Genomic DNA, 21,751 nt, shown 5'->3' on the forward strand with positions numbered 1-21,751 from the left:
TCCTTCATTAGCTGCAGCTGGGAACACAGTGTTTAAAAAGGGAAGATACGCACAGCAAAGTTGTTGGAAGCAAATCGTGAATTTTCTGGTACTGTCGAGGTTTATCTGGGGTCCTGGTATCTTCCCAACTGTGTGTGTTTTGCTGGCCTTTTAAGTCTGCAATTCCTTATCCTGCCCTATCAAGTTAATTACTGCAGCATGGTTTATGTGGATTTTTATTTACAATTTGTATGTCCTTCGTTTTTGGACTGAATTTCCTCCATTTAAAGACTGTTCTTGGGAGAGAGTTTTCTCCAGCTGAAGGTAACCTGGACACTGGGAGCCAAAAGTTGGAGGTATTAAAGGGACTCTTCTTACTTATGTCACTGTGTTGCCTTTGTGCCATGCCCTGGGTCATCACATCATCGCAATGACTTTACATCACTAGATTGTGAAAATTAAGCAACGTGACTGGCCCTGAATGATGATGCAAACTCTTTTTTTCCTGGAATATCACAGGTTGGTCAGTATCATTAAAAAATCAAAATAAATTTGAGGATTCATCACACGATATTCTTCTCCAGTAAGAAATCTATGCTATATCAGAGATGGTATAAGATAGTTACTGGATTAACTCAGGCAGTATTGTGACTAGAGTTAGCACTGCCTTACAAGTCAATTTTTATTCTGATAAGCTTTTAAAAATTCAATGTGATTGTAAGCAACAACATTCCTTAAAAATTAAATGTGCAACTGAATTATAAAAACAAAAAACAGAAAAATGTTAGTTACATGGGAACAGAAAAAAAATATTATAAGAAGAGCTATAGCAATTAAAAACCTCTGCAATTTAAATGAAAATGAGAAAAGCAATCCTTGCCTGAGGGAAATCATTGATCTCCAGTTCTTCTTCATATCTCTTAAAAGATTCATTTTGTCCCTCCTGCTTGTCCTCCTCTTGTTTTTCGATAGGCACATAATTGAGCTTGGCATTGATCTTCTCAGCGAGTTGCTCCGCAATTGTTTTTGCAGAAACCGTGGGAGCCTGAATTGTGCCACCCCTCAAGATAGCGTTTGTAGCTTGCTGCATCACATCCTGAAATAAGGTATTTTTAAAAAAACTAATTTCAGAAACATATCATTTGCAATTTAATATATCAAGATTTTTGTAAAAATGTACAGTATAAAACAATAGAACAAAATGAGAAATGAAAAGCTTATCAAATAAGCAAAACTGGACATAGATACTACTTAAGGGGATGGTAATATGACTTTGCTTCCAGAAATAAAGGCCTTCACAATGTTTCAGTCTCTTAATTATTCAAAAATCACTGTGATTTTAAAGTGTGATACTTCAGTCGCCGATCTGTCAATGCTGGCAGATGGGAATAGGAAGCAGATTGCTGCTTCGTATTGCAACCATAGCATCAGTTCCCACATGCTGTCTAGTACACAAAAGGAAGATGTAAAGAGCAGGCAAAATTGGAAAAGTCAATTGTCTCCCTTCTTTTATTGTAATCATAATGACAGTTTCAAATCAGAAATCTAATTGCAGAACTTTTTTATATAACATTTTTAGCAACAATTGCCAACTCTTGTTTCTATTCCAATTATCTAATTTCCCAGTCTCCAAATAGATACGAAAACAGAGATAAAACAAAAGATTTATTATAAATAAATTACCAGTTGTACAAACAAAAAAAGGGCTTGCAATATCTTAGAGACCAACCAATTTATTCTGGCATAAATGATATCTACTTCACTAAAATAAATGCCTTTACAAGAGTCTTTGTTGTTTTTGCTGTAACAGACAACATTACCATCCCGCTAGAAATTAACTAGAGGGCTGCAGATAATTACAGCATTCAAATTGGCATTTTTTTCAGGCAACAAAAAACAAGCACAGCATAGGACACATAACAAATCTGGTCTGGGGCCACCAGAAATGTACAATCTATGAAACATGATCACACATGCTCTGAGCTGGGAAGAATCAACTGGGGGAACACAGCTTTTGTTTGCCAACTAAACAGCTCCAATGAAAGGCCCAAACTCAACCTCACTAGGACCAGAACGAAAAATTAAAACTTTTCTTACAAATAATAGATTATTTTTATATCAGAATACTTTCCCTTCCAAAAACTTTTAATGCCAATCAAATAATGTTTATATCTTTTTATGTCTTTGCAAAGCACTAAAATATTTATTAAACTATTCATATAAATTTCTTGTTACTGATAAAATCATATTTTGAATTTACAGATTAGATCATTAGCACTTCAAACATTGGCAATAAATACATAATAAAATTTCAGTTATCTGGATCCCCCATATACAAGTTTGTGAATATTTTCTAGGTTTAGTGTACTATAGCTTCTATACTGCTACCAACCCTTTACTATTATACCAAATACATTACACAGATGTTATTCAAAATATTTTGAATTATTTGTGATAATTTTGTGTATCATGTACACAGTTAAGAGAAATTTATAATTTATAATGGACTGATTCATATTTTTCTGAATACAAATTCAAATCGGGTTTCTAATTCAACTGCAACATTTTTTTCTTAAATGAAATAAATAAAAGTGTTTCATCCCTCTTTCCTGCTAATGTCTATGTCTACAGAGCTGTCTGGATAGTGAAGATTGTACTATATAAACTTAACAAACATAAAGCATTCAACATAAAGACTATAAAAATTGATTTGTAGAAGAGGATGACCTTAAACTGAAAAGACACCAATACTTGTGCCTCGGCTCCAAGATTCTTCTGTGCATTGATTCTCAATGCCAATCTCTTAGCAATTTCTAATTTCTCTGCATTTCCTGCTGTAGGGGCAGGGACATTAGATGAACCACCAGAGGTTGCCATGTCCTTCACTCTTTTCTTTGAATTGAACATGCTTTCAATCTGCTCGTCAATCTAATAAAAAAGAAAAGGGAAAGTTCATATTTTTAGGGTAAACATAGTAAATGATTAGAAGCAATATGCTAATGGTTTAGATACCTAAGCAATTGATTTCTTTTTTAAGTACTAACCTGAAAAATCATCCAAAATAAAAATTGCTCAAAAATATCCAAAGTAAAAAAGTAGAAAAAATTGTGCTTGACTTTTTTGGCAAGATCAAATATTTCACAAATTGTGAAAGTGATAGACAGCTATTGATGAATGAAAAATAATACAGTATTTGACTACAATTTAAAAGAAATTGGGCTCACAAATTCACTCCAATATAAGGTCAGCCAAAGGACAGGAAAACAAAAGTGTCGTGTCAGCACATTTTATATCTGAAATGTCTAACTAAAAGAAATGTATGAAATACTTACATCAACTGCTGTATCTTCATCATCTGAATCCTGCAAGCCAAGTGCCGCTTTTTGTAACTTCTTCCGCTCATTTGCCAAAGCTTCTTCTGTTTCATCAAACTTGAATCCTTTACCAGAGAAGCCGCTACTTTTTTTAATCGATTTCCCCTCCTATAAATGCAATTCAAAGTCACGGGGGGGGGGGGGGTGTGGGTGTTTGCGCCAAAGGTTTTCTTTGGGAGTTGATGATGTGGGGGTGAGAAAATTTTGCGCATCCAGGAACTTCCGAAAGGATGCCTTGTACTTCAGATGTGAAGCTGGTGGGGCCGGAACGATGGCTTTCTTCCTGTTTCTTATCTGGTTTCGCCTCCTATAAATGCATATTCAAAAGTCAGCCACCAAATATAGTATCTATCACAAAACTAAAACAGTATATTTAAAACTGGAATTTTAAGAGATCAATTAAGTTGTGTTCAAAAATTTAACCATCACTCAAAGAACAACATATATTAGTTGAACAAATTCATCCTCTCCATTACTCTTCAAATCTGTTTTGAAGGACTAGAGAATCTTCTCAAGACCAGACTAGGAAAACTTAACTTAAAGAGAGTGTTGGGGAAAATTCAGCTGTTAATACTAAATGTAGTTAATGATGTACAATGATTTATCAGTTACCAGAGGAGCTACCATTCTTTGGTGCTCCCACATGAAGACAGCTTTATTTATTTATTTATTTGATTGATTGATTGAATTTATATTGCTGCCTATTTGCCCATGGCAAATTTAACTTCCTAGAAATTAAAAAAAACGCATCACCCAAAGTTCTAGCACAATCCATTCTAATGTGTAGAAGAGGCCTTCTATGATCAGAATACACTGTTTACACAAGAGTTTCTTCAATTAGTCTGAAAAGGTACAAACTGCATTCCTAAGGCACCCAACTATTCTGTTTAAGAACTGTTATTTACATACATAAACAGGATTTAAGTAAGCAATCTGAATATGACAACTATAACATGGGTAACTCACAGCTTTCTGCTGATCTTTGAAATCAATCCAAAGTTTCTCTAGCTCAGGAGGAACTGTGGTACCTGACAACTCCAAAGCTTTAATTATATCACCAGCATACCGTGCTTGATCTTCAGTTATGAAAGTATAGGCATAACCCTGTAATAAAATATTAAGCATAAACATAATATAACTGAAAGTACGTTGGCTTTAAGTTATTTTTCTTTTTGTGAAGTTTCCACTATGCTGGGATGTTATCTTTATTTTCAAAGAAATAGATCCATATCAACATATATAGTTACTGTCTGTCTGATCAATTTAAATACATGTATACCCACACGTTGTATTGAAACTTTTAAACAAGATAAAAACTAATACAATTACCAGTAATACAAAAGAAAAAAGAGAAAAAATCAAAGAAAAAAAGATCCAGGAGAGAAAAAAGTTGAAGAAAATTTCAAAAGAATAAAAAGATATAAAGAAGTGGCTTCCAATATTCTTCTTAGCAGTTATAAGTAGAAATATATTTGAATTTCTCTTTCTAAAATTACATCATATTACTCTTCTTTGTATAATCTACACTGCTCAAAAAAATAAAGGGAACACAAAAATAAGACATCCTAGATCTGAATGAATGAAATATTCTTATTAAATACTTTGTTCATTACATAGTTGAATGTGCTGACAACAAAACCACACAAAAATTATCAATGGATATCAAATTTAGCAACCCAGGGAGGTCTGGATTTGGATTTACACTCAAAATTAAAGTAGAAAAAAACACTACAGGCCGATCCAACTTTGATGTAATGTCCTTAAAACAAGTCAGAATGAGGCTCAGTAGTGTGTGTGGCCTCCACATGCCTCTATGACCTCCCTACAATGGCTGGGTATGCTCCTGATGAGGTGGCAGATGGTCTCCTGAGGGATCTCCTCCCACACCTGGACTAAAGCATCCCCCAACTCCTGGACAGTCTGTGGTGCAACGTGGATGGAACGAGACATGATGTCCCAGATGTGCTCAATTGGATTCAGGTTTGGGGAACGGGCGGGCCAGTCCATAGCATCAATGCCTTCGTCTTGCAGGAACTGCTGACACACTCCAGCCACATGAGGTCTAGCATTGTCTTGCATTAGGAGGAACCCAGGGCCAACCGCACCAGCATATGGTCTCACAGGGTGTCTGAGGATCTCATCTCGGTATCGAATGGCAGTCAGGCTCCCTCTGGCAAGCACATGGAGGGCTGTGCGTCCCCCTAAAGAAATGCCACCCCTCACCATTACTCACTGCCAAACCAGTCATGCTGGAGGATGTTGCAGGCAGCAAACGTTCTCCATGGTGTCTCCAGACCCTGTCACGTCTGTCACATGTGCTCAGTGTGAACCTGCTTTCATCTGCGAAGAGCACAGGGCGCCAGTGGTGAATTTGCCAATCTTGGTGTTCTCTGGCAAATGCCAAATGTCCTGCACGGTGTTGGGCTGTAAGCACAACCCCCACCTGTGGACGTCGGGCCCACATACCACACTCATGAAGTCTATTTCTGACAGTTTGAGCAGCCACATGCACATTTGTGGTCCGCTGGAGGTCATTTTGTTGCAGGGCTCTGGCAAGGCTCCTCCTGTCCCTCCTTGCACAAAGGCAGAGGTAGCGTTCCTGATGCTGGGTTGTTGCCCTCCTATAGCCTCCTCCACGTCTCCTGATGTACTGGCCTATCTCCTGGTAGCGCCTCCATGCTCTGGACACTACACTGACAGACACAGAAAACCTTCTTGCCACAGCTCGCATTCATGTGCCATCCTGGATGAGCTGCACTACCTGAGCCACTTGTGTGGATTGTAGACTCCGTCTCATGCTACCACTAGAGTGACAGCACCGCCAGCATTCAAAAGTGACCAAACCATCAACCAGAAAGCATAGGAACTGAGAAGTAGTCCGTGGTCACCACCTGCAGAAGCACTCCTTTATTGGGGATGTCTTGCTAACTGCCTATGCTTTCCACCTGTTGTCTATTCCATTTGCACAACAGCATGTGAAATTGATTGTCAATCAGTGTTGCTACCTAAGTGGACAGTTTGATTTCACAGAAGTGTGATTGACTTGGAGTTACATTGTGTTGTTTAAGTGTTCCCTTTATTTTTTTGAGCAGTGTATATTGCTTATCAGAAGTATATTTTTTTCATTTTTATGCAAAATGTTCCTAGAAGAATAAGTTATATTTTCATATTTTTACACAGCCAGTGAGATCAACTACATTTTAAGCATTAGTTTCTGAACTATTAAGCAACATTCCAGAAATGATTAAATATGTTTAGCTTTAAACAATAGGATATAATATATTTCTAATCTTACTTTTATTTTATTTTTTAAGCTTTATTTTAAAATAAACCTGAAATCAATGCAAAAATACAGAGCATGATCCAGAATGCATATCCTGTAAATGAAAAAGTGAAACCTATCTTCAGTTGCTCAAATGTGCAATGAGGAAAAATATAATTTTGTTAACATTTTTTCCTCCTGCAGTCTGTATAATCCAGAATTGAGTTTTGGTTCAATGGGACATTTCCAAACAAGGTTTCACAGAATGGAATCCTTAAAGCGATTTGCTCAGAATCTTTGCATGTGCACATATCTTATCTATATGCAAACTATCAGACATTATAATTCTACAGCCCAGTCCTATTAAGCACATGGTCAACAGTTTTCGATTTGGTTTCAATCACAAAATTGCTATTTAGTTGAAAATGAAAGATACAAATTACTGGGTCAATACAATTAGGCCAAGGACTGAAGAATATTACATCAAGGATTACACCATCTGAGAGCTCCAGGATATTCACCACTGCTCTGTTTAATTGGAAATGAGCACATTTTTTATTGTTAGTAAAACAATTTTCGATCAAGTGGTTGCTCAGAAAGTATATAAATCAACGAAGCAATAACCCTTCCAAAGGAGCCTTTATCTTTTAAGTCATCAGTGGAAAAAATATTTACATACTTTGTTGCCTGCACGCCCAGTTCTGCCTGCCCTGTGCACATAATCCTCATAATGATTAGGACAACTGTAGTTGATTACAAGCATAAGATGCTTTACATCAAGACCTCGAGCTGCTACTGATGTAGCCACAAGCAGTTTGCATACTCCACTCTTAAAATCATTGATTATGCTGTCTCTGTCATATTGGTCAATACCTGCAGAAGAAAACACATGCAAACGATGCTGATGAACATATAAGGCTCAGTTATTTTGTCAAATAATTGAAAGACAAGGAATGCCTACTACCTCCATGAAGTGAAAGACAGGGGTAAGAAGCTCTCATCAAATCTTTCAGTAATCCATCTGCATGTTCCTGTTTATCCACAAATATAATGACAGCTCCTTTTTCCTGATAATGTCCTAGTAGCTCAAGCAATTTCAAGAACTTGTTCTCTTCCTCTATGACAACCTGAAAGACCGGAATAGTTGGTGAAAGAAGCAGTACAGTTATCCCCAATGGAACATCTGGAGATATCAGTATGGTCTATAATAGCAATATACCCGATTCAAACATCATAGCAAATGTTCAATGGAAACTTACTTTAATTTTACAATAAAAACATTTTTTATAGATAATCTATAACTGCAACTAGCAAAGAGCAAGATTTGACTTCATTTTTCTTCTCTATGGGGGAAAGAAGACTGCCTAGGTACAAAGTGAGTACTACAAAGATATACCATTATTTTGGGAGCATGTCAAAGACCTGTTCCAACCCATACAAATATTAGTTTACTCATTAAATGATTTTTAGGGCTGCCATTTCATTCATGGAACTCCAGGCAGTTCACATTATGTCAAAATTGTACAATATCTAGATTAACCTTAACTCAACTTAAAACTATAACTGCATAATATACTAAAACAAGGACACAGAAATTACTGAAGTCTACAATAATTTGATTGTTTAACCAGCCTTACCCAACACCCTGGCCAAATGTATTAGCCCATGCCGAATATGTATTTTGGCCATCCACAACATATTTGAAATAATTTCTGAAATTATCTCCAATTTCTAAGGCAATTTACTATGTAAACTTCACTATGGGCTACTAGTTTTAAAAAAGTAAGCCTTAAACTGTATTTCATATAACCAAAAATGTAAATTCTGGCTTCTGACTAATAAAAATAACTAAGGATAATATTTAGAAAAATAGCCTTGGGTTCAACTTTTTCTTTGATAATGCCACAGTTTTCTTTGAGTCTGATACTTTGTGATAGCAAAGTGCCAGTTCCAATCTGAATATGTTCCTTTATAGTAGCATATGGATTCCTTTGACTTGGAGGCTATAGTTATCCTGTAGGGATAACTGAAGACAGGGGAGATCTGGGCAGGGGTTCGGGGGCATCGCAACCTCCTTCCTCAGCCGGCTAAACTCCCTTTTCCAAAGGCAGTGGAGCGGCGGTCAGCAATGGCCGCCACAAAGAACCCCTCAGCCAGACAAGTTTGTGCAGGAGGAAGTTGAGAAAGTGAAAGTTTTTGGCTGAACCGGGACAATAAGTAACATCTGAACACCCTGGAAATCTAGCTCTCTAAAGGACACATTGTTTCCCAAGAAGATCGTAAAAAGCTGCGGATGAAAGTGAAAAGGGAAAGTTTTTTTTTTCTTCACTCTCCTTCCCTACGGAGATAGCAATGGAAATCGGAAACACCCGCTTTGGCAACAGAAGGTAACTAATTTTGAAAATTAAAGCCAAGGGGACATTAAAGATTTCTGAACATTGATATTTAAAAATCAAAATCTTTTTGCTGTAAGGGGGAAGGGAGAGGTAAACGATTTATATTAAGATTCTGCTGGAGGAGACTGCTTGGAGTTTTTTAAGATCAGAGATTAACTGCAATAAGGCTTCTAAAAAATCATTTTGGAATTGTGTAATTGAACTCTACCCCAGGAAGAGAAAGTATTAAAAGAAGAAAGTGCTAAATGAAACAGTTTGTGTTGATTTGGATTGCTTGATGACTTTGGGACTTTTGAAAACTATTTTTTGAAAGATTAAAAACATTTGGTTTGTTTAAAAAAATATATCTCACAATGGTATTATCTGTGGAATAATTGAAAATGGAATTTAAAAAGCTAAAAGAAGAGGAACAAGAAGGCAAGGGCTCTTCTGGATCTGTTTTTCACTTCTTAGAAATGGCGATTTCTACTTATCAGGAAATACAACAACAAGAAAGCTGGGATGATGAAGAAGAAGCCATCTTTAATGGACAAATAATTTTAGTTGATGAAGAAAAGGGAAAAGGTGGAAAGAAAATGGAGAATTCAAGATCTAAAAAAACAACCAAGAAAGGGAAAAATAAGGTGAAAAATCTATATAATGTCAGAAAGCAACAGAAAAGAGGAATACAACAGAGAGGGGAGATTAAAAGGATGGAGATTGAGAGATGGGGGGGTAAAAAGGCTAGATTTGACAAGAAAGGAAGGGAAAAGGGGAAGAGAAGTTATAGAGGCTTAAAACAAGATGTTAAAAAACAGGGGGTTTTTTAGAGACAAAGGGTAAAATACAATTTAAAAAGAGATTCTGCAAAAGTACACAAGATTGTATCGTAGTATTTGTATTTGAAATAGAGTTAGAAAATTGGAATATTATATGTGTTAATAGAATATTGTAGGGAATGTGTAAAATGTCTAAGATTTAATAATAGAGTTTAATTAATTAATTTGTTATGGAACATTGTTTTTACTATACTATAAGCTTATTATGTTTTTTATTTTAAAATGTTACATAGAATGTACTAAGCAGAATCAGAATGGAAATTATGTATTATTTTAAGTGTTAAATTTGGGGGGAAGATAGAAAGGCGTCATACTTCAACCAGTGATTACAGGAAAAATTTTGTATTAAAGAGAAAAGATAAATAGATAATTGAAAAAGAACAGACAAAAGATACAAGTATAATGATTTAAATTGAGATGAAGTAAATAAAATAGAATGAAAAGAATGAAAAGAGGGGAGAAGACATATAGAAAATATAGAATGTTAAATAAGATATGAAATAGTATATAAGGTGAGCATGAATTTGATTTATGTCTGTACAAAAAGATGTAACCCGGGGTTAAGCCGCTTTCTAAAAAGAAGTTTTATGTTTTCATGTTACGTGTTTCGTTTGTTTATGTTTGTTTATTGAGAATTAAGAATGTTGGATGAGAACATATGAAATCGTAAATAAGACAGATGACAGTATAAATTTAATGAATAAAATTGAATAGAAGTAAAGGGAAAAATAGTGAGAAGTTGGAAAAAGGATAATAAGATATGAAGTTGAATACATAAGAAATTGTGTTTGTATGGAAATGTGATAATTTGGAACTATGCTGTACTTAAATAAGATGTTTTATTTGCTTTGTTAAAAGATGCTTTATGTTCTCACGTTTTATGTTTTGTTTGTTTGTGTATTGTCTTTGAAAATTAATAAAATTTGTTTTTAAAAATTGCATAAAAGTGCTATCACTCTGCAGCACAGGACAATAAATGTTATCACTAGTGCTTTGATAAACTGCCTCATCGAAGAATCACAAAATAACAAGAATTACTCTCTATGTTATACAATTAATACATTTCAGAAGTCAATGCCTGCAAAATATTTACAAGTAAAGCTATCTTGGATATATAACTTTGTTCTAAAGCTATCCTTTGAAGGCTGTCATTAAGACAGGGAATACAAAGGTTACATTTCTACATCTTACCACTTTCTGTTCAACATCTGAACAGACAACACTCCGGCCACCAACTTGGACCTCAATTGGTTTGCTGAGAATACGGCGGGCTAAAGCCTCCATGGCTCTAGGGAAAGTAGCAGAAAACATCACGGTCTGGCGATCAAGTCTCACATTGTCTACAATGCGCATAACCTATTGTGAACAAAAGTGGGTTAATGGTGAATTTCCCAAATCAGCTACATACTGCTTTCCTGTGGAAAGAAATTCTTCTACAATATTCAGTGTTCAAACCAGTAGTAAGCAATTATTTACTACTAAGATATTTACAGGTGGTTAATATGTAAACTCCATTCTTTTTTCCGACTTTGTATAATCTTGTACCTAATTTAATGAATTGGTTAACAGACAGCAATGTAGTATAAGTAGGTATCAGGCAATACTTTGGACTCTTCCATGCCCATTTTGGTACTTATATTAGAGATTAAACATTTACTAGACAAAAATAACTTTCTACTGATCAATAGCTATGCCATCAAAGAGCAGAACATGAAATATACTATGTAAACCTTTGTTAGGAAATCTGTAAAAACTAGTCATTCCTATGGTTACCTGAGGCTCAAAGCCCATGTCAAACATTCTATCTGCTTCATCAAGGACAACATATGTCACTCTCCGAAGATTTGTCACCCGACCTATGGAAAGGAGAGAAAACAACAAAAGGAAACAAAAATAAATCTAAAAGCTATTTTTCTTCGTAAAATATTTAAATAAAATGGTACATATTCTGACTAGAATTTAAACAAAGATTTAATCATTTATTTATTTTAGAAAAACAATTCACTAAGTGCCTTATCTCTTGTACTGGCAAATGTTTTGGCAATTGTGTACTGATGCACAAGGCCCATTATTTTGTCAATTACTTCTCTTGTATATCAGTACAGGGCCAGAAGAACCTGCAAAATTCAGAAAACAGCCCTCACCAAAACACATCATAAAACTAAGACTAAGGTGAAGCAACGAGCCACATCAGCCATTATCTGTGAGCGCCACCTACAAAAAAACATATTAGAGATTACAGCGCATGTGTGGAAAGCAAATTCAAATGATAACTGAAGAAACCTTACAAAATCTTAGTGTCACTATTGGAAATACTTATGATTCAAAATTTAATTACACTGAAATCCAAGAAAGCTTTATCTCCAATTTTCTAAGCAGAAAGTCTCATACTGGTTCACAGAACCTATTCATAGAAACTACCATCATACTGACATAAACAGAACTGTGCAATATTTTCTCATCTACAAATATAGCTTAAAATTAGTGAACTCAATATTAAGAATAGCTATCCCACACACAGTGACAAACAGACCCATGCAAAAGACTTCTTTGCCTTGTGTAATGATCTAGACCAAAAAGATTTTTAAAAATTTAAACTAAAGATTTCCAAAGGTGCTGGTATAAAGTATACCTAAATCCCACTTAATTGTTTGAGAATCAGCAATTCTATACTAAATCTTGTATCCAAAAGCACAATGTGAATACATCACTGATTCTCCATCACTAGTTAATGTACTTTGCATTCCCTCCCTGTTGGTTTATATGGCAAAGAAGAGAGAATATACATACATATTTAACATATATATACTTTTCTTTTAGAACTTAATTCTATGATTCTTTTTAAACAGTAGAAAGCAGTTTGAGGATTTGACCTGAGAAGCCATGAACCCTTAAACTGAAAGAATTACAGATTTCTACTGTGGGTTTCTATTGCTCTAATATTTGATGGAGCTAGAGAGTACAGAAAACCTTCTTGACTACTTTTGCATATAGAGTGAGAGTTTATAGTAACTTCAAGAATATATCTAGCCCAAGAAAGCAGAGTCATTTCTAGCACAAACAAGAAGTTACAATCCACAACAGCCTGCTTTCTATTACTTTATACCAGGGGTGTCAAACTCGCAACGACACATTGTCGTCACATGACATATCGCAACTTTCCCCCCCATCACTAATCTGGGGGTGGGCGAGGCTAGCGCGTGACTCATCTTTCCCATGGGCTGCGAGTTTGATACCCCTGCTTTATACAAACTGCTACTCCCATTTCAATAAAATCAAAGTGAATGTATTAAAAACAAGTAAAAAAATCTGCAGAGATGCCCTAGCCACGTCACTTCTATTTCACTTTGTGAATATATACAGGATGTCCAAGTTTCACCTCAGCTACTGATGCTTATTGGTTGGAAGCTGGATTGAGTTAGACCTTACTGCAGCATCTTCAAGCAAATGGATAGCAATTTTTAAAAATCTGAAGGAGGAAATGCTATTTTAATGTGGTGTAAAATAAGTAATTCAAAGTAAACACAAGATTTCTATTTATTTTTTCTTTACTTCTAAACATATTATGTAGTATATTATTTCTAATAAACCAAAAAAAGAACTTCGCAACACTTTTCAAAAAAATAATAGGCTCTTACTGTACAAGTGTACATTATTTTGGAACAGCATTGCTGTACCTACCTTTGATGACTTAGTCTTTGGAAGCTCAGTTCTATAACTCTTGAAGGAACTTTTTCCACAGAAGTCAAATGTCAACAGTTTAGTAAGAGTTTTTGCAGTAAAATACATAAACAAACAATCAAATATTATGTGATAAGCACATAATGTTGCAGTAAAATGTACTTTAAAGCTGCAATATCTCTGTTTAGGTTATTCGTTATCAAACCATTTTGAGGAAAAAAGCCATTTTTTAAAAAAACTCAAACTGTTATGTTTTGTTCCCAAATTTAGAGATAAAAACTTCTTTATACAAAAGGTGAGTAATCGGTGTTAATAACCATTAGATAGAGAACGTGATTTCAATATAAATGATAAGTGTCAAACAGCCTTTTTAGAAAGTCAATTCTGAAATTGAGCTATAATCCCAAAATGAGTATGTTTATTTTAAGAAATGCTTCAAAGGTTTCCATTCGTCAAATACTTTTGAAATTTCTAATGAAAAATATTGAACAGAGTCATTTTTAAGACCATTCTGTACATTAGGATATCACAGCTTCAACATATCTATGAATTTCATTATTGAAGGGGAGGGAAACAATGTGTCAGAATTTCTTTACAAATAAAAAGTATTTTCTTACCATTATTAGCTGCTAACATATCAATCATACGACCAGGTGTGCAAACTATTATTTCCGCACCCCTTTTCAGTTCAGCAATCTGAATATAAAATACGTAGAAGAAACTATTTTAATGTATAACATTTATAACAATACTTAAATTTCCAATATTAATATATGGTTTAAAATATGAATCCTTCTGTTCTCAATTATTAAATTGATACGTAATGTCAGAAAAATATAGAGCTAGCACACAGAGAGGGGATTGGGGGCTCACATCCATCGGGCCCCTTTACCAAAACCCTCATTTTAGACAATATCCATCTATTATCCCACCCTCTTCCTAAACACAGGGAAAAATGAATTGACTCTGAAAAAATGTGTAAAAGTAGCTAGAGAGGAAATAATGAATTTTCTACTTTCTGTGTGCTGCCATCACATTGTTTCAAATGGGTTGTTTTTAAAATATAATTGTTGTGTCATATGTAGACCTATATCCAACATTACTTTGTTACCAGAAAAAGTAGCCACTAAGTATTAACCTAGATTGAGAAAACCTCACTAATCAGGTTTTATAGCACCTGTCAGACAACTGACTAATTCAAGTCCACTTTGCACTTTAGAATATTGTAAAGTTGTACATATTCTTTCTCTATGGAAAGCTGGCTAAAACAAATCTATGTTTTCCAGTCCTTGTGAATGTACAAAGTACATTTAGATTCATTTTGAAAATTGTACTTTGAAACACAAACATTTACACCTGTCTACAAAGCAACTGGGTCTTCCTCCAGAATCAATTAAAAAGTGCAGAGAAGCCCAATATTTGTAATATTTGTAACACTGAAGTATCTTTTTTGAATCAGATTAAAAATAATCTGGCACAAAGTTTATTTTTGTTTCTAGAAAAAATATTTTTCTGTTAATAAAACACTATCTAGACCAGGCTTGTCCAACCTGCGGCCCAAGGGCCGCATGCGGCCCAGGTCACCTTGTAATGCAGCCCAGTGCCCACCCCAACCTTTGTGCCAGAGCCAGTGAGGAGGAGGAGGAGAAGCAGGCGCGAGGCAGGGCGAGGCAAGCGCCAGGCCAAGCAGCAACAGAAAAAGCAGGCGCTGTCAGAGCGCCACCTCCTGCTGTTGCCACCACCGCCATCGCCGCTTCTGCCCCCGCTGCCACTTCTGCCCCTGCCGCCGCTGCCGCTTCTGCCCCGCCGCCTCCGCTTCTGCCCCCGCCACCACTGCTGCTTCTGCCCCCGCCGCCACTGCCCCCGCCGCTGCTTCTGCCCCCGCTGCTGCTGCTGCTTCTGCCTTCCAGTCCTGCCTCATCCAGCCGGGCCATTTGCAGGAGGAGAGGTAGGCGCGAGGCGGGCGAGCTTTCTCCCCCCCCCCAAAAAAATTTGGCCGTAAAATAAACCATGATAAAAAAAACGTGATAAAAAAACTGAGATAAAAAATAAATAATTTTTAATAAATAATTAATAATAAAAACATCTCACTAACTTCATTTCCAAATAAATTTAATATGTTAACTATGTTTTCTATGGTTTTTTTGGATGATCAGGTATTGTTACTGTTATTTTATTTTATGTGCGGCCCAAACCAAATTTTAATCTTCTAATGTGGCCCAGGGAAGGTGAGGTTGGACACCCCTGATCTAGACCTTCCTATATCTTTTTACCATCAGAAACAGCCTGAGGAATATGGTAGATGCAACAGAGGAAATCAGGAAAATTCACTGCAGAAGTTACTAATCCAGTACTTTTAAATAGAAAAAAATTTAATAATTAAGTTATGAAGGAACTGCCAAAGCTGACTGCAAAAAATAGTTGTCTATCACATAGGTAGAAATACTGTACAATCCTATTACAGCTCTTCAGCATTACAGATTCAATCTAGGGAAGATGCTTCAGTATGTCTGCATCACCTTATTTTCCTAGGTTCAGGTGGCTACCTTTCTGTTCATCCTGGGAAAAGGTATGGCTGTTTAAAATAGTTGCTGCACTGGTAATGCATGCTCCAAAGCACTTTTTGGAAACTGAATCCAAAGTTCTGACAATCCTAGATCCTATCAATGTGATATAGGTTTGATAACATACCTGTTCACTTATTCCTGTGCCTCCATATACACACACGACTCTAACCCCAAGAGTCTTTGAGAATTTCTTACATTCCTTTGTAATCTGTAGAGCTAGTTCTCGAGTAGGTGTCATAATGACAGCTGGAAAAAAAAGCAGAAATTTTAATCCAAATGTTCTTATCATGTGCACACCAGAAGTTTCAATAAAACTTAGACTCCCCTCAAAGATTTTCATATATTATGTAGTGACAAGAAAAAAATTTCTTGTTTTGTTATATTTTACAGAACTTTCTACTAAAGCAAGACCATCACCAATATCTTTCAGCATGAAGCTTTTTCCAGCATGAAATTAAAAATATGGTTATTTTCAACTGATTAGTTTATGCTCTGCATTGTTTCCAAAGCTGTTTTATTACTGTATTTTATTTCCTTTTAGGAACATTTTAGGAACCTGTGCATAATAATCCTGTTTCTCTACATGAATGATTGGATTAACAACATCATCCATACCTATTGGACCTTCGCCTTCTTCTAATGATCTCTGATCCATGATGTGTCTGAACATGGGCAGCAGAAATGCAATAGTCTTTCCACTTCCTGTTTTAGCAATGCCGATTAAATCACGTCCACTCATAATTGCAGGTATAGCTTGGGCCTGGATAGGGGTAGGCTTTTCATAGCCATGTCTTAAAAACGAAATAAAAGGTACTTTATGGACATGAATATTATCATATATAGTTCTACAAAAGTACTGATTTTCAGTTTTAATTTCACATAATATATTTTAGAAAATATAGCTATAGATTAGTGAAGAAATTATAAATACGGGGAACTATTACATATTCTGATACTTTTAGATGATGTTAAGCTGTAATTCACATTAACTGCACCCGAGTCTAGGAGATCCCGATGAGTATACTTCAGCAACACCTGAAGGATGACAAGTTCCTGATTTCTGGCATGGGGGTTTGTACAGCAGAAACTGCCTTATATTTGACTGGAGCTAATTGCTGTTTACATTTTGGCAATATATGAAGCACTACATCTCCCATTTTTGCTGTACACTGCAAATCTCTTCACAATTTTTCCTAATGCTAAAATATATAAACTATCTATTTCCTTATTGGCTACTTACTTTTTCAGGGAATTCAGGATTTTCATAGAAATACCACACTGTACCCAGGTTTTGATTGGCTTGGGACATCCTTTACCCTTGACTATAATTCCTTCCATTTCCAATCTGTATGCATTTACCTCTGCAACAAACAACCTGAATTAATATATGAATCACTCATTTGTTGACACTTATTAATATGTCTTCTATATGAAGAATGATATTAATGTTTGATCACTTTTTTACAAGATGGCATATCCAGGTATCTTTATAAGCAATATAAAACAAAGTTTTAAGTATAACTGGTGAAAATCATGAAATCAGCATCGTTATCTACTACTATGTATCTTCTTTTGTAATACAAAATAATTATCAGCTTTTTATCTAGAAAGCCTATTAGCCTGTTTAAGACCACAGTAAACCATATCTAATTAGATTGATTCTGGATAAGTAGATACACTCTTATTATGGTTTGCACAAGCAATGCCTAAAAAAGTCCTGGCTTTGCATTTCACGTGACTGCAATTACCCCTGGAACCTTTCAAACTCTGAGACTAGGCAAATCTATAGATTAATAATTATCTCTCCATACTGTATTTTTTAACATGAAAGAAAACTGAAGATTTTTATTAGGGCAGAATGCACTTAGGCAGGGGAGAAAGCACCTACTTTGGGCTCTTCAATAAGGAAGTTGTGGGCAAGGATCTCAAGCTGATTCTTATGGGAAAAGGAGCTAAAGGCTACAAATCATATGAACAGATGGCTCATGGTACACAAGAAAGAAGCCTGTTGGTGGAATGGCTATTCTGAATCCAAACTAATGACTTCATAAAACAGTCTGGCTGTTTTTCAATAGAAGTGATTTGTTTTCCTGTCAGCTTTGAAAAAGAATCAAATACTATGCAGATCCATGAATCTCTGCTTCTTGGGTAGGAGAAAATTTATTTTTCTCTCTTTTTTTTTTTTACCCTGTTGTAATCAGGTGCTTCTTATTCTCCCAATAATCTTTCCAGATATAAAAGCAGGAATTTGTAGTTGTGGTGTAGAAAGTAAAATGCATTATTAGACCAATGTTTCTCAACCTTAGCAACTCTAAGATATATAAATTTCAACTCCCAGAATTCCCAGCTGGCATGCTATCTGATTGAGGATCTTTGGGATTTAAACACCATGTACTTCAGAGTTGCCACAGAAAAACTGTATTACAACGTAAGAAAAAGACAAGATAATCCAGAAAAGACAGCAGCTGATAGGAGCTTTGAGGGTTCTCTGCAGCCTCCTATACTATTGAAGGAGCTTTCAGCCTCAAAAATGTAAGAGGTACCAGAGTAGCGGAATAAAGAAACTGCCACTTCCTCATTTAATTTAAAACCATTAAACCAACAATTAAATGAGTGAAGACTTGGTTGGATGAGGCAAAGCTGAAACTCCAGGCCTGCCTTGATTGCACTGATTGGAATGTTTTTGAAGATGCCTCTGCAAACCTAGATGAGCTCACAGATACTGTAACATCATATGTTAGCTTCTGCAAAGACTTATGTGTACCAACAAGGAACCTGAAAATATATAATAACAATAAACCTTGGTTCACAGCTAAACTTAAGCAGCTATGTCGTTCCAAAGAGGAAGTCTACAGAAAAGGTGACAGAATGCTATACAACCAGGCCAGAAACATATTAACAAGAGAGATCAGAGCAGCAAAAAGAAGCTACTCTGAAAAGTTAAAGAATCAATTCTCAACAAATGAACCAGCAAACATGTGGAAAACTCTTAAAAACATCACTGGCTTCAGCAAACCTCCTTCCCAGGCAGAAGGAAATCAACAACTAGCAAATGATCTGAATGTGTTTTACTGCAGGTTTGAAAAGAAACTACAGACACCTATCTCCACAACCTACATCTCAAACACACCAACAACAGCCAAGCACTGGCCCCAATCCATTGGGCTCACAACCTCTGGTGATCACAGAAAAAGAAGTGCAAGATCTATTACACAGACAGAAGCCAGGAAAACACCAAAGCCAGACAAGATAACTTCTTCTTGCTTAAAAATCTGTGCTGACCAATTGGCCCCCATCTTCATCCGAATTTTCAATAGATCACTAGAGATGTGCTATGTTCCTTCCTGCTTCAAACATTCTAGCATCATTCCAGTGCCAAAGAAGCCCTCCATCAAGGAACTGAATGACTACAGACCAGTTGCTCTAACATCTCTAGTTATGAAAATCTTTGAAAGGCTTGTGCTATCCCACCTGAAAACCATCACGGATGCGCTGTTAGATCCCATGCAGTTTGCATACTGAGCAAATAGATTGACAGATGATGCTGTTAACATGGCTCTGCATTACATCCTACAACACCTTGAATCTCCAAATACCTACACAAGGGTCCTCTTTGTAGACTTCAGTTCAGCATTCAATACCATCATTCCAGACACTCTTCTAAGTAAATTAAACCAACTAGCAGTACCTGAACACACTTGTAAGTGGGTCATAAGCTTCCTACAGCAGGTGAAGCTAGGCAGAATCACATCCGATACCTGTACAATCAAGCACAGGGCCCCCCCAAGGCTGTGTGCTATCTCCACTTCTCCCTATATACCAATGACTGCACCTCAAACGATCCATCAGTTAAAATACTGAAGTTTGCTGATGACACAAGAGTAATTGGTCTCATTCAAAACAACGATGAATCTGCATACAGACAGGTTATATAACTTGCCTCGTGGTATAACCGGAACAATCTGGAACTGAACACACTCAAAACCGTAGAAATGGTGGTAGACTTTAGAAGAAACCCTCCCATACTACCACCTCTTACAGTACTAGACAACACAGTATCAATAGTAGAGACCTTCAAATTTCTAGGTTCTACTATAGCACATGACTTAAAATGGACACCTAACACCTAAAATGGACAAAAACATCATCACAAAAGCACAACAAAGAATGTTCTTTCTGTGCCAACTCAGAAAGCTCAAACTGCCCAAGGAGCTGCTGATACAGTTCTACAGAGGAATTATTGAGTCTATCATCTGTACCTCTATAACTTTCTGGTTTGGTTCTACAACCCAACAGGACAGACACAGACTTCAGAGGGCAATTAGGACTGCAGAAAAAACAATTACTACCTACCTGCCTTCAACTGAGGACCTGTATACTGCACGAGTCAAAAAGAGGGCTGTGAAAATATTTAGACCCCTCACATCCCGGACATAAACTGTTTCAACTCCTTCCCTCAAAATGACGCTATAGAGCATGGCACACTAGAACAACTAGACACAAGAACAGGTTTCTCCCAAAAGCCATCACTCTGCTAAACAAATAATTCCCTCAACACTGTTCAACTATTTACAAAGTGTACACTATTACTGTTAATCTTCTCACCACTCCTTCTCACGGACCCCCTCCCACTTGTGATTGTAGGACTGTAACTTTGTTGCTTGTATCTGTACGATTTATATTGACTGTTTCCTAGTATGATTTGATTGTTGATTGTACCCTATGACTATCATTAAGTGTTGTACCTTATGATTCTTGACTCTTAACGAATGTACCTTTTCTTTATGTATACTGAGAGTATTTACACCAAAACAAATTCCTTGTGTGTCCAATCACACGTGGCCAATGAACTATTCTATTCTATTCTATTTATGAGGAATTAGTTTAATGAGGAAGCAGCATATTTTTTGAGATGAACCCAACTCACAATATCTCGCAATTTAATTTACTGAATTTAGTAGCAGTTTCTTTGATACGGCTGATTACCTTCCACAGTCATTTTGGCTAGCTCGGGAACTTCAACATAGAAATTTTTCCTGTAAGGCTCATATTCAATCTTTCCATGATCCACTGGTTCCAGCAATTTCCTATGTTTCGTTTGGTAGCCTGTCAGTGCGGTCTGGAGATCAACTTCCTCCTCTTCAGAGGAATACTGGTGGGTTACAAAGCAGGAAAAGTGACCTTTAGGAAGATTCTTTTCTACAAAGCATTTCTATATTTTTTTTAAAAATTTGAAACTCTGCAAGGCTACACATCATAAAACCAGATAATAAAAGATAAAACTAACAAGATAACTACAAAAGCATGACAGTACCAATTAACAAAGATTTACTCATTATGAAACTTGTTAGAATGAACCACTTGTTAACTTATATATTTAAAACTTCACCTGTCACCTTTCACAATGTACCTTTTACCAAGGTAGCTTGCATGCTCCTTTTCCTCCAAATCTACACATTTACAAGCTTTATCCTTCCCTGGTATCTGTACTTTTACTACAAAAGCTACATATCCTACCTATTCGTTTTGCTTTTGCTTATTAACTATTATAACACTAAGGTGAGGTAAGGAGAACCGTCCAAGCAGCTGTGGAGAAAACACTCAACATATGTTCCCCTTTTAAAGAGGTAAATACAAGCTTTTCAATTGCCCTCTCTAAATTTATATTAGCCAA

The 21,751-nt window shown here is 36.1% G+C and overlaps 1 protein-coding gene and 1 long non-coding RNA gene across 2 annotated transcripts in view; one reads left to right on the top strand and one right to left on the bottom strand.

The window, feature by feature from the left end:
- DDX46 (DEAD-box helicase 46) overlaps window positions 1-21,751 on the bottom strand; it is a 42,809-nt gene that overhangs the window by 12,981 nt on the left and 8,077 nt on the right. Inside the window, exons 9-21 of the mRNA XM_026696494.2 lie at window positions 21,064-21,229; window positions 17,318-17,438; window positions 16,693-16,868; window positions 16,202-16,323; window positions 14,128-14,206; window positions 11,603-11,685; window positions 11,021-11,185; window positions 7,580-7,742; window positions 7,295-7,488; window positions 4,320-4,457; window positions 3,312-3,461; window positions 2,707-2,907; window positions 860-1,075 (exon numbers count right to left, since the gene is read on the bottom strand). Coding sequence (XP_026552279.1) covers window positions 860-1,075; window positions 2,707-2,907; window positions 3,312-3,461; window positions 4,320-4,457; window positions 7,295-7,488; window positions 7,580-7,742; window positions 11,021-11,185; window positions 11,603-11,685; window positions 14,128-14,206; window positions 16,202-16,323; window positions 16,693-16,868; window positions 17,318-17,438; window positions 21,064-21,229 — 1,974 coding nt within the window. The remainder of the gene's footprint in view (window positions 1-859; window positions 1,076-2,706; window positions 2,908-3,311; window positions 3,462-4,319; window positions 4,458-7,294; window positions 7,489-7,579; window positions 7,743-11,020; window positions 11,186-11,602; window positions 11,686-14,127; window positions 14,207-16,201; window positions 16,324-16,692; window positions 16,869-17,317; window positions 17,439-21,063; window positions 21,230-21,751) is intronic.
- LOC148126923 (uncharacterized) lies at window positions 957-17,364 on the top strand. The gene is made up of 2 exons (XR_015741721.1): window positions 957-1,085; window positions 16,619-17,364. It is a non-coding gene; the product is annotated as an uncharacterized LOC148126923 (long non-coding RNA).

This window comes from Pseudonaja textilis, chromosome 2 (genome assembly GCF_049901715.1).
Source record: "Pseudonaja textilis isolate UNSWEBS1 chromosome 2, rPseTex1.2, whole genome shotgun sequence".
In the NCBI taxonomy this organism is placed as follows: domain Eukaryota; kingdom Metazoa; phylum Chordata; class Lepidosauria; order Squamata; family Elapidae; genus Pseudonaja; species Pseudonaja textilis.